At 37.0% G+C, this 16,353-nt stretch overlaps 2 protein-coding genes across 2 annotated transcripts; both read right to left on the reverse strand.

The window, feature by feature from the left end:
* Positions 1-3,382: 3,382 nt before the first annotated feature.
* On the reverse strand, positions 3,383-4,283 carry LOC117037251 (ZW10 interactor-like). Its single transcript, XM_033133152.1, has 2 exons — positions 3,517-4,283; positions 3,383-3,413 (listed from the first exon to the last, which is right to left on the reverse strand). Exons 1-2 carry the CDS (start codon positions 3,921-3,923, stop codon positions 3,383-3,385), a joined length of 438 nt encoding a protein of 145 aa, XP_032989043.1. The 5' UTR covers positions 3,924-4,283.
* On the reverse strand, positions 3,969-4,289 carry LOC117027728 (ZW10 interactor-like). The gene has a single exon (XM_033115790.1). The coding sequence runs from the start codon at positions 4,281-4,283 to the stop codon at positions 3,996-3,998; it is 288 nt and encodes a 95-aa protein (XP_032971681.1). The 5' UTR covers positions 4,284-4,289; the 3' UTR covers positions 3,969-3,995.
* Positions 4,290-16,353: the final 12,064 nt, after the last annotated feature.

The following is a 16,353-nucleotide window of genomic DNA, read 5'->3' on the forward strand; positions in this document are numbered from 1 at the left end:
CACTATCTCCGATTCTATTCAACATAGTGCTGGAAGTTCTTGCCACAGCAATCAGACAAGAAAAAGAAATAAAAGGCATCCAAATTGGTAAGGAGGAAGTAAAGTTATCATTGTATGCAGATGATATGATACTATAATATATATAGAGAACCCTAAAGACTCCACCAAGAAGCTATTAGAGCTGATAGATGAATTTAGTAAAGTAGCAGGATACAAAATTAATATTCAGAAATCAGTTGCATTTGTATATACCAATAATAAAACATCAGAAGGAGAAATTAAAAAAACAATCCCATTTACAATCGCTCCAAAGACTATAAAATACCTGGGAATAAATTTAACCAAAGAAGTAAAAGATCTATACTCAGAAAATTATAAGACACTGAAGTAAGGAATGAAGGAAGATATAAATAGATGGAAACACATATCATGTTCATGGATAGGAAGAATTAATATAGTTAAAATGTCCATACTGCCTAAGGCAATATACATATGCAATGCAATTCCTATCAATCTGCCAACGTCGTTTTTCACAGAAATAGAACATACAATCCTAAAATTTATATGGGACCATAAAAGACCCAGAATAGCGAAGGCAATCTTGAGAAATAAGAACAAAGTGGGAGGTATAACAATACCTGACTTCAAATTATACTACAAGGCTACAGTAATCAAAACAGCATAAAAACAGACACATAGATCAATGAAACAGAATAGAGAGTCCAGAAATAAATCCACGCCTATATGGCCATTTAATCTACGACAATGGAAGCAAGAATGTACGATGGAGTAATGACAGTCTATTCAATAAATGGTGCTGGGAAACCTGGACAGACACATGCAAAAAAATGAAGCTGGACCACCTCCTTACACGATATACAAAAATAAATTCAAAATGGCTTTAAGACTTAAATGTAAGATCTGAAACCATAAAATACCTAGAAGAAAATATAGGAAGAAACTTCTCAGACATTACCCGGAGTAACATTTTTACTGATATATCCCCTCGCTCGAGGGAACTAAGAGAAAAAATAAACATTTGGGATTATATCAAACTAAAAAGTTTTTTCACAGCAAAGGAAACCATCAATAAAACAAAAAGGGATCCTACTGAATGGGAAAAGATATTTGCCAATGATATATCTGATAAGGGATTAATATCACAAATCTATAAAAAACTCACTCAACTCAACTCCAAAAAAACAAACGATCCAATTAAAATATGGGCAGAGGACTTGAAGAGACATTTTTCTAAAAAGGACATACAGATGGCAAACAGACATATGAAGAAATGCTCAACCTCACTAACCATCAGAGAAATGCAAATAAAAACCACAATGAGATACCACCTCACCCCAGTCAAAATGGCTATCATCAATAAATCAACAAACAACAAGTGCTGGCGCGGATGTGGAGAAAAGGGAACGCTTGTGCACTGTTGGTGGGATTGCAGATTGGTGCAGCCACTATGGAAAACAGTATGGAGGTATCTCAAAAATCTGAAAATGGAGCTACCCTATGATCCAGTAATTCCACTGCTAGGTATCTATCCGGAGAAATCCAAAACTCCAATTCAAAAATCTTTATGCACTCCTATGTTTATTGCAGCACTACACACAATATACACAATAGCTAAGACATGGAAACAACCGAAATGCCCATCGGTAGATGACTGGATTAAGAAAATGTGGTACATTTATACAATGGAGTATTATGCAGCCATAAAGAAGAAAGAAATCTTACCATTTGCAAAAACATGGATGGACCTAGAGAACATTATGTTAAGTGAAATAAGTCAGACAGAGAAAGATAAGTACCATATGATCTCACTTATTTGCGGATTCTAAAGAAAAGAATAAGTGAATGAACTAATCAGAAACAGTTTTGGAGACAATGAGGAAAAACTGAGGGTTGCTAGATGGGCGGGAGGGGTGGGGGGTGGGGGGGAGGGTGAGGGGATTGGAGGGCAGTTGGTGACCACAGGATGGCCACCGGTTTGAAAATTAATCTGGGGAACGTAATTTGGTGGTTACCAGAGGGTAAAGGGATTGGGGGGTGGGGGATGAGGGTGAGGGGGATCAAATGTAAAAAGAGAAAAAAAAAAAAAGAAAGAAACCTTGAACTTTAAAAAAAAAAAAAAAACAACTGGATATCCACATGCAAAAGGATAAAATTAGACTCTTACCTTACATCATACACAAAATAACTCAAAATGGATCAAACACTTGAACCTACAACTAAAACCATGAAAGTTTTAGAAGAATACATAGGAGAAAAAGCTTCACTACTTTTGATTTGGCAATGAATTCTTGGATATGACACCAAGAGCAAGGGGACAACAAAGATGCTGGATTTTATAAAAATTTAAAATATTTGTGAATCGATGGACATAATCAACAGACTGGAATGAGAGAATATATTTGCATATTGTCTATCTGATAAGAGCTTAACATCAAGAATATATAGAGAGCTTCTATAACTCAAGAACAACAACATAAAAACACAATCTGATCAAAAAATAAGCAAAAAACTTGAAAAGACATTTCTCTAAAGAAATTAGTAGTTAGTGTATGAAAAGGTGCTCAACAGCACTAATTGGTAGGGAAATCGAAATCAAAACCACAATTAGATACCACTTCACACCCATTAGCGTGGCTATTATCAAAAAACAAACAAACAAAAACAACAAGTTTGATGAAGACATGGAGTAACTGGAACCCTTGTGTATTGCCGGTGGGAATATAAAATGGTACATCCACTGTGGAAAACAGTATGGTGGTTTCTTCAAAAATTAAATATAGAATTACTGTATCATTTAGCATATCCACTTTTGGGCCTATACTCAAAGAAACTGAAAGCAGGAACTTATATGGATATTTCTATACCCACATTCATAGTAACATTATTCACACCAGCCGAAAGTTAAAGCAACATAAGTTTTCACTGATGGATAAATAAACAGAATGTGGTGTGTATATACACACACACACACACACACATATACATATATACATATATATACATATATGTGTGTGTGTGTGTATATATATATATGTGATGTATATATATATACACACCACACTCTGTTCATATATATATGTGTGTATATATATATATTATAATATAATAATATATAGAATATATTAATATATAGAATATAATAATATATATTACTAATATAATAATGTAATATCCTATAAAAATATATGGAATATTATTAAGCCTTAATAAACAAAATTCTGACACATACCACAACATAAATGAATACTGAAATCATTATGCTAATAGAAGCCAGTTACAAGGGCACAGATATTGTATGGTTGCACATATATGAAGTACATAGAGCAGTCAAATTCAGAGACAGAAATGAGAATGGTGGTTGTCAGGAGTTGGCGGGGAGGAACGGTGGGCGACTGTTTAATGGGTATGGAGTTTCAGTTTGGGAAGACGCAAAAGTTCTGGAGATGGATGGGGCTGATGGTTGTACAACACTGAGTGAACTTAGTGCTGCTGAACTTGGAGGCCCCTATGGAGTCCCCAGTGTTCAGCTCCTGGGGCTTATCCTCAGGAAGATCCTGCTCTTGTGGCAGCTCTGCCTCTGCCTCGGGGAATAGCAGCTTACCCTGCAAAGTGTGAAGCAACTGGAGGAAGGTCTGATGCCTCTGCAGATTTTCCCGCTCCTGCCCTGTTTGCTGCTTCAGGGTTGCAAGTTCCTGATATAGCCTCTCAAACTCCTGTTTAGTTCCTATCTGACGTTCCCTCACCTCTGCAGATACTTCTGCCAAATGCTGCAGACGCTTCTCCTGTTGCAGCTGCCACTGTTTCTGGGCTGTTCTGAGTTTCTCCATTGCCACTTGCTTCTTGGCCTGGAGCTGTTCAAGAGCATCCTGGAGCTGTGCCCGCTTCCTCTGGGCCTCCTGCATCTTGGGCAGGGCCTGAGTCAGGGCACTTGTGATGGCCTCCACGTGTTCTTGGTAGGTAGCCTTCAGCTCTTTTCATTGCTCCTTGGTTGCAATTGCCTTCTGTCGGCTCGTGTCTTCAGAAGCCAAGGGGTCCAGGCCCTGGGCAGTATCCTCCTGAGCCAAGAAGTTCTGCAGGAAGTCTACTACTTGAAGCTGGCTGCAGAGCAGCCTGTCTTTCTTTCGGGAGTCCATCACAAACTCAGCCAGGATCGGAGCTGGCAGCTCTGCCTCCTCCTGCGGGCCTATAGACTCCAGGACGTCTGCCAGCTTGGCCAGGGCCTCTAGGGCTGCAGCCTCTATCTCGTTCTCCGCCGACTCCATCGTTTTCCGCGCTGCTTTTCAGCTCTAACCACCCCTAATACTTCTGTTTTCTTTCTATCCACAGCAAACTGCCTGTTTTGTTTTGTTTTGTTTTGTCTTTATATCTTTGATATCTTTGCCTGTGTTGAGTGTGGGTTGTCGGTTGTTTCGACACGTGAATGTATTTGATTTTTTCTTTGTTGTTGTTGTTGTTGTTGTTGTTGTGCTTGGTGATTTGCTTTGTTCCGAAATTACCCTACCAGGGCCTAGCTTAAGAGGCACAAGATTCAACACAACCACAGGCAAATTCCCGACCAAACCAGAGTACTACTGGGTTTGACCTACAAATGACACACCCAGAGGGAATTCTCTACAGGCACAAGAGCTCATGGAGGCCAAACTTTTAAGTGGTCAACCCTCACGCAACAGAACACCGTGCGGTGGGAAAAGCCAAGTCTCACAACTAGTCAGCCTAGGATTTAACCCCAACTACTCACAAGTGAAAAAGCAATTAAAGATCTTCTTTAACAGGACAATATACACAATGCAAGACTCAGCTTTGGAGCACATGCACAGAAGAACGAAGTAGTGAAAGTCAAATATAAAGGACACATACTACATAAGATAACCCAGCAAGAACTAAGAACTCTAGGGGATCTACTTCATACATCAAAGCTAACACAGAGAGTCAGCCAGAATGGGGAAACAAAGATACACGTCCCAAATAAAAGAACAGAAGAAACCTCCAGATGGAACCAAATGAAATAGAGTTAACCAACTTATCAGAGACAGAGTTCAGAACACTGATGATAAGAACGTTTAAGGAGCTTAGTGACGACATAAAGAAGGATAGAGAAATCATAATGAACAACTAGTTAGAAATAAAGAACACAATTACTGAAATAAAGTACTCACTTGAAGGAATTACCAGCAGGTTAGATGAAGCAGAGGATCGAATCAGCGACTTAGAAGAAAAGGTAGCAGAGCTCACCCAAACGGAAAAACAGAAAGAAAAAAGAATAAAAAACAATCAAGATAGTTTAAGAGACCTCTGGGATAACATTAAGCACAACAACATGTGCATCATAGGAATACCAGAAGGTGAAGAAGGAAGCAAGGAATTGAGAACATATTTGAAGTAATAATGTCCGAAAACTTTCCCAACCTGATGAAGGAAACCAACATATGAGCTCAGGAAGTGCAGAGAGTTCCAAGCAGGATAAACCCAAACAGGTCCACACCAAGACACATTATAGTTAAAATGGCAAAGCTTAAAGACAAAGAGAGAATCCTAAAAGCAGCAAGAGAAAGACAGAGGGTTACATACAAGGGAACTCCCATAAGACTATTAAATGACTTTTCTACAGAAACATTGAAGGCCAGGAGGGAGTGGCAGGAGATACTCAAAGTGATGGAAAACAAAGGCCTACAAACTAGATTGCTTTATCCAGCAAGGCTATCATTTAAAGTTGATGGAGAGATAAAGAGCTTCCCAGAAAAGAATGAGCTAAAGGAATTTATTACCACCAAGCCAGCATTGCAAGAAATACTAAAAGGACTTCTGTAAATTGAAGAAAGATCAAAACAACCTAACTACTAATTTAAAAACGGCAATATCTATGTACCTATCAATAATCACTTTAAATGTAAACGGATTAAATGCTCCAATCAAGAGACATAGGGTGGCAGAGTGGTTAAGAAAGCAAGACCCTTGTATATGCTGTATACAAGAGACTCACCTCAGAACAAAAGACACACACAGGCTGAAAGTGAAAGGATGGAGTAAAATATTTCATGCAAATGGAAATGAGAAAAAAGCTGGAGTTGCAATACTTATATCTGACAAAATAGACTTTAAAATGAAGAACAGATTAAAAGATAAAGATGGGCACTATATAATAATAAAGGGATCGATCCGACAAGAGGACATAACCCTAGTAAACATCTATGAACCCAACATAGGAGCACCTAAATATATAAAACAGGTACTGACTGACGTAAAGACAGAGATCAACAGTAAAGACAGAGATCAACAGTAACACTATCATAGTAGGGGACTTCAACACACCTCTGACAACAAGGGACAGGTCTTCCAGAAAGAAAATCAATATGGAAACAACGGCCTTAAATGACACATTGGACCACTTGGATTTAATCGATATTTTCAGAGCATTTCACCCTAATGCTGCAGAATAAACGTTCTTTTCAAGTGCAAATGGAACATTTTCCAAGGTAGACCACATGTTAGGCCACAAAACAAGTCTTGATAAATTTAAGAAAATTGAAATCATACCAATTTTCTTCTCTGACCACAGTGCTATGAAATTCGAAATGAACTACAGAAAAAAAACTGGAAGACACACCAATACATGGAGGCTGAATAACATGTTACTAAATAATGAATGGGTCAACCAGGAGATCAAGGAAGAAATCAAAAGAAACCTCGAGACAAACGAAAATGAAAACACGATGACTCAAAATCTATGGGATGCCGTGAAAGCACTCCTACGAGGGAAATTCATAGCATTGCAGGCCTACCTAAAGAAACAAGAAAAATCACTAATCAACAGTTTGTCTTCATACTTAAGGGATCTGAAAAAAGAACAGCAAACTAAGCCCAAAGGGAGTACAGCGCAGGGGATAATAAAGATCAGAGCAGAAATAAATGAAATAGAAACAAGAAAAACAATACAAAAGATCAATGAATCCAAGAGTTGGTTCTTAGAGAAGAAACAAAATCAACAGACCTTTAGCCAGACTCATTAAAAAAAAAGAGAGAGGACCCAAATTAATAAAATCAGAAATGAAAGAGGAGAAGTGACAAGAGACACTGCAGAAATACAAAAAATTTTAAGAAATTACTATGAGCAATTCTATGCCAACAAATTTGACAATCTGGAAGAAATGGACAATTTTCTAGAGGTGTACAACCTTCCAAGGCTAACTCAAGAAGAAACAGAAAACCTGAATAGACTGATTAACACCAGGGGAATTCAATCAGTAATCACCAATCTCCCAACAAACAAAAGCCCTGGACCAGATAGCTTTACAGGTGAATTTTACGAAACGTTCGAAAAAGAATTATCACCTATTCTCCTCAAGCTCTTCCAAAAAATCCAGAAGGAGAGAAGACTCCCAAACACTTTTTATGAGGCCACTATCATCCTGATCCCAGAATCAGACAAAGACACCACTAAAAAAGAAAACCACAGGCCGATATCTCTAATGAACACAGATGCAAAAATCCTCAACAAAATATTAGCGAACAGAATTCAGCAATACATTAAAAAGATCATACACCATGATCAAGTGGGATTCATCCCTGGTATGCAAGGGTGGTTCAACATCCACAAATCAATTAATGTGATACACCACATTAACAATATGAAAAATGAAAATCACATGATCATATTGATAGATGCAGAAAAAGCATTTGATAAAATCCAACAACCATTTATGATAAACCCCTTAAGAAAGTTTGAATAGAGGGATCATATCTCAACATTACAAAGGCCATATATGACAAACCCACAGCTAACATCATACTCAATGGGGAAAAGCTAAAACCATTCCCCCTAAGATCAGGAACAAGGCAAGGTTGCTCACTATCTCCGATTCTATTCAACATAGTGCTGGAAGTTCTAGCCATAGTAATCAGACAAGAAAAAGAAATAAAAGGTATCCAAATTGGTAAGGAGGAAGTAAAATTATCATTATATGCAGATGATATGATACTATATATAGAGAACCCTAAAGACTCCACCAAGAAGCTATTAGAGCTGATAGATGAATTTAGTAAAGTAGCAGGATACAAAATTAATATTCAGAAATCAGTTGCATTTGTATATACCAATATAAAACATCAGAAGGAGAAATTAAAAAAAAACAATCCCATTTACAATTGCTCCAAAGACTATAAAATACCTGGAAATCAATTTAACCAAAGAAGTAAAAGATCTGTATTCAGAATATTATAAGACACTGAAGAAAGGAATGAAAGAAGATATAAATAGATGGAAACACATATCATGTTCATGGATAGGAAGAATTAATATAGTTAAAATGTCCATGCTCCCTAAGGCAATATACATATTCAACGCAATTCCTATCAAACTGCCAACGACGTTTATCACAGAAATAGAACATATAATCCTAAAATTTATATGGGACCATAAATAACTCCGTATAGCCTCAGCAATCTTGAGAAATAAGAACAAAATGGGAGGTATAACAATACCTGACTTCAAATTATACTACAAGGCTACAGTAATCAAAACAGCATGTTACTGGCATAAAAACAGACACATAGATCAATGGAACAGAATAGAGAGTCCAGAAATAAATCCATACCTGTATGGCCATTTAATCTACGACAATGGAAGCAAGAATATACGATGGGGTAAAGACAGTCTATTCAATAAATGGTGCTGGGAAACCTGGACAGACACATGCAAAAAAATGAAGCTGGACCACCTCCTTACACGATATACAAAAATAAATTCAAAATGGCTTTAAGACTTAAATGTAAGATCTGAAACCATAAAATACCTAGAAGAAAATATAGGAAGAAACTTCACAGACATTACCCGGAGTAACATTTTTACTGATATATCCCCTCGCACGAGGGAAGTAAGAGAAAAAATAAACATGTGGGATTACATCAAACTAAAAAGTTTTTTCACAGCAAAGGAAACCATCAATAAAACAAAAAGGGATCCTACTGAATGGGAAAAGATATTTGCCAATGATATATCTGATAAGGGATTAATATCACAAATCTATGAAAAACTCACTCAACTCAACTCCAAAAAAACAAACGACCCAATTAAAAAATGGGCAGAGGACTTGAAGAGACATTTTTCTAAAAAGGACATACAGATGGCAAACAGACATATGAAGAAATGCTCAACCTCACTAACCATCAGAGAAATGCAAATAAAAACCACAATGAGATACCACCTCACCCCAGTCAAAATGGCTATCATCAATAAATCAACAAACAACAAGTGCTGGCGCGGATGTGGAGAAAAGGGAACGCTTGTGCACTGTTGGTGGGATTGCAGATTGGTGCAGCCACTATGGAAAACAGTATGGAGGTATCTCAAAAATCTGAAAATGGAGCTACCGTATGATCCAGTAATTCCACTCCTAGGTATCTATCCGGAGAAAACCAAAACTCCAATTCAAAAATCTTTATGCACTCCTATGTTTATTGCAGCACTATACACAATAGCTAAGACATGGAAACAACCGAAATGCCCATCAGTAGATGACTGGATTAAGAAACTGTGGTACATTTATACAATGGAGTATTATGCAGCCATAAAGAAGAAAGAAATCTTACCATTTGCAACAACATGGATGCACCTAGAGAACACTATGTGAAGTGAAATAAGTCAGACAGAGAAACATAAGTACCATATGATCTCACTTACATGCGGAATGTAAAGAAAAGAATAAGTGAATGAACTAATCAGAAACAGTTTTGGAGACAAAGAGGAAAAACTGAGGATTGCTAGATGGGCGGGGGTGTGGGGGTAAAGGGGAAGGCAAGGGTATTAGAAAACAATCAGTAACCACAAGATGGGCACGGGGTTTTGAAAATTAATCTGGGGAACGTAATTTAGTGGTTACCAGAGGGTAAGGGGGTTGGAGGGTGGGAGATGAGGTTAAGGGGGATCAAATATATGGTGATGGAAGGAGAAGTGACTCTGGATGGTGAACACACAATGTAATTTATAGATGATGTGATACAGAATTGTACACCAGAAATCTATGTAATTTTACTAACAATTGTCACCCCAATACATTAAAAAAAATAAATTAAATAAATTAAATTGAAAAAAAATCCAGCAGCCTTTTATGATAAAAACCCTTAATAAAGTCGGAATAGAGGGATCATATCTCAACATAATAAAGGCCATATATGATAAACCCACAGCTAACATCATACTCAATGGGGAAAAGCTAAAACCATTCCCCTTAAGGTCAGGAACAAGGCAAGGTTGCCATTTTCTCCACTTCCTTTCAACATAGTGCTGGAAGTTCTAGCGACCGCAATCAGACAAGAAAAAGAAATAAAAGGTATCCAAATCGGTAAGGAGGAAGTAAAATTGTCAGCATATGCAGATGTCATGATACTATATAGAGAGAACCCTAAAGACTCCACCAAAAAACTATTAGAGCTGATAGATGAATTTAGTAAAGTAGCAGGATACAAAATTAATAGTCAGAAATCAGTTGCATTTGTATATACCAATAATAAAACATCAGAAGGAGAAATTAAAAAAACAATCCCGTTTACAATTGCTTCAAAGACTATAAAACACCTGGGAATAAATTTAACCAAAGAAGTAAAAGATCTGCACTCAGAAAATTATAAGACACTGAAGAAAGAAACGAAAGAAGATATAAATAGATGGAAACACATATAATGTTCATGGATAGGAAGAATTAATATAGTTAAAATGTCCATACTGCCTAAGGCAATATACATATTCAAAGCAATTCCTATCAAACTAACAACGACGTTTATCACAGAAATAGAAAATATAATCCTAAAATTTATATGGGACCATGAAAGACCCCGGATAGCCTCAGCAATCTTGAGAAATAAGAACAAAGTGGGAGGTATAACAATACCTGAGTTCAAATTATACTATAAGGCTACAGTAATCATAACAGCACGGTACTGGCATAAAAACAGACACACAGATCAATGGAACAGAATAGAGAGTCCTGAAATAAATCCATGCCTTTGTGGCCATTTAATCTACGACAACGGGAGCAAGAATTTACGGTGGGGTAAAGACAGTCTATTCAATAAATGGTGCTGGGAAACCTGGACAGACACATGCAAAAAAATGAAGCTGGACCACTTCCTTGCACCATATACAAAAATAAATTCAAAATGGCTTAAAGACTTAAATTTAAGATCTGAAACCATAAAATACCTAGAAGAAAATATAGGAAGAAACTTCACAGACATTACCTGGAGTAAGATTTTTACTGATATATCTCCTCGCAGGACGGAAGTAAGAGAATAAATAAACATGTGGGATTACATCAAACTAAAAAGTTTTTTCACCGCAAAGGAAACCATCAATAAAACCAAAAGGGACCCTACTGAATGGGAAAAGATATTTGCCAATGATAAATCTGATAAGGGGTTAATATCACAAATTTATAAAAAACTCACTCAACTCAACTCCAAAAAAACAAACAACCCAATTAAAAAATGGGCAGAGGACATGAAGAGACATTTTTCTAAAAAGGACATATAGATGGCAAACAGGCATATAAAAAAATGCTCAAACTCACTAATCATTAAACAAATGCAAATAAAAACCACAATGAGTTACCACCTCACTCCAGTCAAAATGGCTATCATCAATAAATCAACAAACAACAAGTGCTGGCGAGTATGTGGAGAAAAAGGAACGCTTGTGCACTGTTGGTAGGATTGCAGATTGGTGCAGCCACTATGGAAAACAGTATGGAGGTATTTCAAAAATCTGAAAATGGAACTACCTTATGATCTAGCAATTTCACTCCTAGGTATCTATCCGGAGAAATCCAAAACTCTAATTCAAAAAACTTTGTGCACTTTTATGTTTATTGCAGCACTATACACAATAGCCAAGATATGGAAACAACCAAAATGCCCATCAGTAGATGACTGGATTAAGAAACTGTGGTACATTTATACAATGGAGTATTACGCAGCCATAAAGAAGAAAGAAATCTTACCATTTGCAACAACATGGATGGACCTGGAGAACATTATGTTAAGTGAAATAAGTCAGACAGAGAAAGACAAATACCATATGATCTGACTTATATGTGGAATCTAAAGAAAAGAATAAGTGAATGAACTAATCAGAAACAGTTCTGGATTCATAGAGGAAAGACTGAGGGTTGCTAGATGGGAGGCGGGGTGGGGATAAGGGGGAAGGTGAGGGGATTAGAAAACAGTCAGTAACCACAAGATGGCCGCGGGGTTCTGAAAATTAATTTGGGGAATGTAATCAATAATGTTGTAAAGATTTTGTAGGGTATCCAATGGACACTTGTCTCGTTAGGGAGACCACCTCAGGGATGATGTAGATGCCTGATCACTGCATTCTACACCTGAAGCTGAAGCAGAACAATAATGAATGTCAACTACAAGTTTGTATGTATATGTGTGTGTGTGTGTGTGTGTACTTACAAGAAGCGGCGTACAGCATTAGGAATAGAGACAGTGGAAATGTAATGGCTCTGTGTTATGTCAGAGGGATAGTGGATGGGTTGAGGGGGGTTCACACAGTATGAGGGATATAAAAGATAAACGTCTAAGTATTACTTTGTCTTGTGCACCTGAAACTAACAAAAAAAAAAAAACCCAAAAACTCGTAGGCACAGACATACAAGTGCATGAAGCACAGAGAGTCCCAAACAAGATGAACCCAAAGAGGCCCATATCAAGACACATCATAATTAAAATGCCAACGGTTATATACAAAGAGAGAATCTTAAAAGCAGCAAGTGAAAAGCAGTTAGTTACCTACAAGGAAACCCCCATAAGACTGTCAGCTGATTTCTCAACAGAAATTTTTCAGGGAAGAAGGGAATGTCAGGAAATATTCCAAGTGATGAAAAACAATGGCTTACAACCAAGATTGTTCTACCCAGCAAGGCTGTCATTTAGAACTGAAGGAGCTTCCCAGACAAGAAAAAGCTGAAGGAGTTCATCACCACCAAACCAGTATTACAAGGAATCTTAGAGGGACTTCTTCAAGATGGGAAGGGGGTTAAGGATGGCTGAAAGGGGAAGGAATTAAGAAATATACATTGGTTGTTATACAGTAGTCTTGGGGATGTAGGGTATAGCATAAGGAATATAGTCAATAATATTGTAAAAACTAGGTATGGTGCCAGATAGGTGCTAGATCTATCAGGGTGATAGATGGGAATGGGGTTGGGGGCAGAGTGAAAAAGGTGAAGGCATTAAGAAATACAAACTGGTAGTTAATACAGTATGGGGAATATAACCAACAATGTTTTAAAGATCATGTAAGGTATCAGATGGGCACTGGACTTATCAGAGGGATCATGTCATAGACTGTGTAGATGCCTGACCCATGCGCTATACACCTGAAGAGCTGAAGTAGAATAATACTGAATGTCAACTATAACTAAATATATAGGTATATATAGTCACGGGATGGGGAGTACAGCATGGGAAAGGCAGTCGATGGTATTGTAACAGCTGTATAAAATGTCAGAGGGGTAATAGCTTGGGGTGTGGGTTATCACTTTATGAAGAGTTTAAATGTCTAACTATTACATTGCTTTGTACACCTGAAACTAATAAAAAGAACAAACAAACTAATAGGCACAGACAATAGTTCAGTGGTTACCAGGGGTTAAGGAGGGCGGGGTCATAGTATAAGATGGTAAAGGGGATCAAATATATGGTGATGGAAGGAGAACTGACTCTAGGTGGTGAACACGCAATACCATATATAGATGATGTACTATAGAAATATACACTGAAAGCTATATAATTTTTCTAAACAATATCACCCCAATAAATTTAATAAAAATTTTAATAAAAAATCAGTTTATGTGTGTTGATCCTTCACATTGATATATGCAATATAATATATTATATATTGATTAATATAATGTGCTATTATCTGTAAGGATGCCAGTAATTCATTAAATTTTCAAAAAGTAAATAGTACATCTTAAATTAATATATCAATGGGGAGGAATGGTGGGATGGAGCACAAAAAACCTCAAGATATCTGTATCCAATTACCTACTTGACATTTTCACTGAGATATCTTATAGGCATCTCGAAGTCAATGTCAAATATCAAACTCTCTATCCCCCCTGCCAACCTGTTCCTAGTCGCCCCACTTTCAGTGCTATCATCAGTTTTTGATACTTTCAGAGAGTTTTAAAATGTAGGGATCTTGACTCTCTCACTCATGATGGTATTTCCAGTGCCTAAAAGTGTCTTGCATATAGTAGGTGCTCAATAAATATTTATAATATGAATGAATGGTCCCTGCCCTCAAGAAACATTTGATTAAAAATTATTCAACAATATACACAAGGTAGTATATGAAAAAAGTCAAAAGATTTCTGTCCTTACTTTTCTACTATTAGATCTGCAGCCATTGTTCAGTCCTTCATTATTTTATACCTGAATAACTGCCACAATTCTTTTTAACAGTTCTCCTTAACACCTTACAATGTGAACAGCTTACAGGATAAAATCCAAACCACTTAACATGACATTCTAGGTTCTCCATGGTCTGACACCAGTTTACTGTTTCCACTCTATTTTCCCTATTTAACTATTACGAAACCTGATGTTCCAATGATACAAGACTACTGAGTAGTCCCACAGTGTGCCCTACACTTCCCTTTGTACTTATTTTCCCCTCAGTGTGGAATTCCATTGCTCTGATTTCTTCCCCCACCAAATGACACCCATCTATTATAACACAATTTGAATGTCATTTTTTCTATACAGGCATCCCTGACTCTCCCAGGTAGAATTAGGTTTAACCTCTTTTCCGCTTTTCCCTGGTACTTATTAATCTTGTGTAGCACAATTATAGAAGTCATACAATCGTAATGTTAGACTTGGAAATAGTCTTGGGTGATCATGTGATCCAACTTCCTCATGCTATGGAGGGCCAGAGCAAGAATCCAGTTCTTTTAATCTGTCTTGCCTTATGATTATTTGTGTACATATTTTATAACCTGTACTTGACAGGTCACTGGGGGCAGAAATAGGGTCTTATTCATCTTCGTGTTCCCCAGGACGCCTAATACAATCTATTACACATAGTTGAAATACAATAAGTGTGTTTTAATTGATTTGAGAATTAATACCAGAGGGATAGATAAAGTAGAGGTACCATTAATAATAATTTTTATTAAGTACATGCCCTGTGCCAGGTACAAAACCAAAGCTTTGCAAGAATTATCTAATTTATCACACAACCCTAGGAGATAAGTACTATTACTAGTTTTCATTTGCCCAAGGTCTCAAAGCCAATAAGTTGTAGGGCCTGGGCCAGAATCCAGAGTTATCTGACTATAGATCTTCTGCTTTTCATCATTATGCTATAATGCAGAGCAATATGGTAGGAACTCAAGCATTATGAGGCTGGAAGATGATTAATGGATGAGAATCTAATTTTTATTTCCTGGAGGACTTAACATCTGGGTTTGAAGAGGTAGCTTGGGGCTAAATTGTGGAAGGCCTAGAATGCCAGACATGGTATGAGAAGTCATCTCCCTTCCCCATTTTCCATCTGCACCAGTCTAGATCCTGATTACTTTCTGAGGCCCAGCTTAAATACTACTTATTGTACGAGAACTTCCAGAATCCTCCAAGTCACAATGAATTGCCCCTACTTCCATAGAACTTTGTTTATATATCTGTTATGATGCAAAATACTACTTTCTTAATGATAATATTTTGTGGATGCGTCTGTCTTCTTCACATTTTGTAAATTTCTTGAAAACAGGCACACTATTTTATTTATAGTCATATACCTCTCATTCCTTATTTAGCAACTGATACATAGTAGGTATTCAATAAATGTTAATAGAATTAAATGTTTCATCAGTAGGATACAGACATGAATAAGGCATGGTTTCTACTTGAAAGAGAAGCCAACAGTCTATTGAGGGAAACAATACATTATTCCATATGAGGAGCTACAGCAGTGACATGTAAAAAAGATATAGAATTCAACAACCAATTAGAAATTGCAATAAAAAAAATAACTCATTCACAGTAGCCCCCAAATAGGCAGCTAGAAAGATAGCTAACAAAGATATACAGGCCTTTATGCATAAAAGTGTAAAATTGTACTAAAAATTTTAAAGATATCTGAAAGTGGAGAAATATTCTTGTCAAGAACTGCACAGGGTCTGAGATTTTACCCTACATACAGGGTAACACATTAGCCTGCTGTAGTTTGATTGATTCTGACATCAGACATAAAAAGCTTGGATGAGAGACAAAGGACTTTATTATTCACAGCAAAAGCGATAGTCAGAGCTTCATGTTTGTTTGTGT

The sequence above is a fragment of the Rhinolophus ferrumequinum genome, chromosome X, assembly GCF_004115265.2.
Source record: "Rhinolophus ferrumequinum isolate MPI-CBG mRhiFer1 chromosome X, mRhiFer1_v1.p, whole genome shotgun sequence".
Classification (NCBI taxonomy): Eukaryota; Metazoa; Chordata; class Mammalia; order Chiroptera; family Rhinolophidae; genus Rhinolophus; species Rhinolophus ferrumequinum.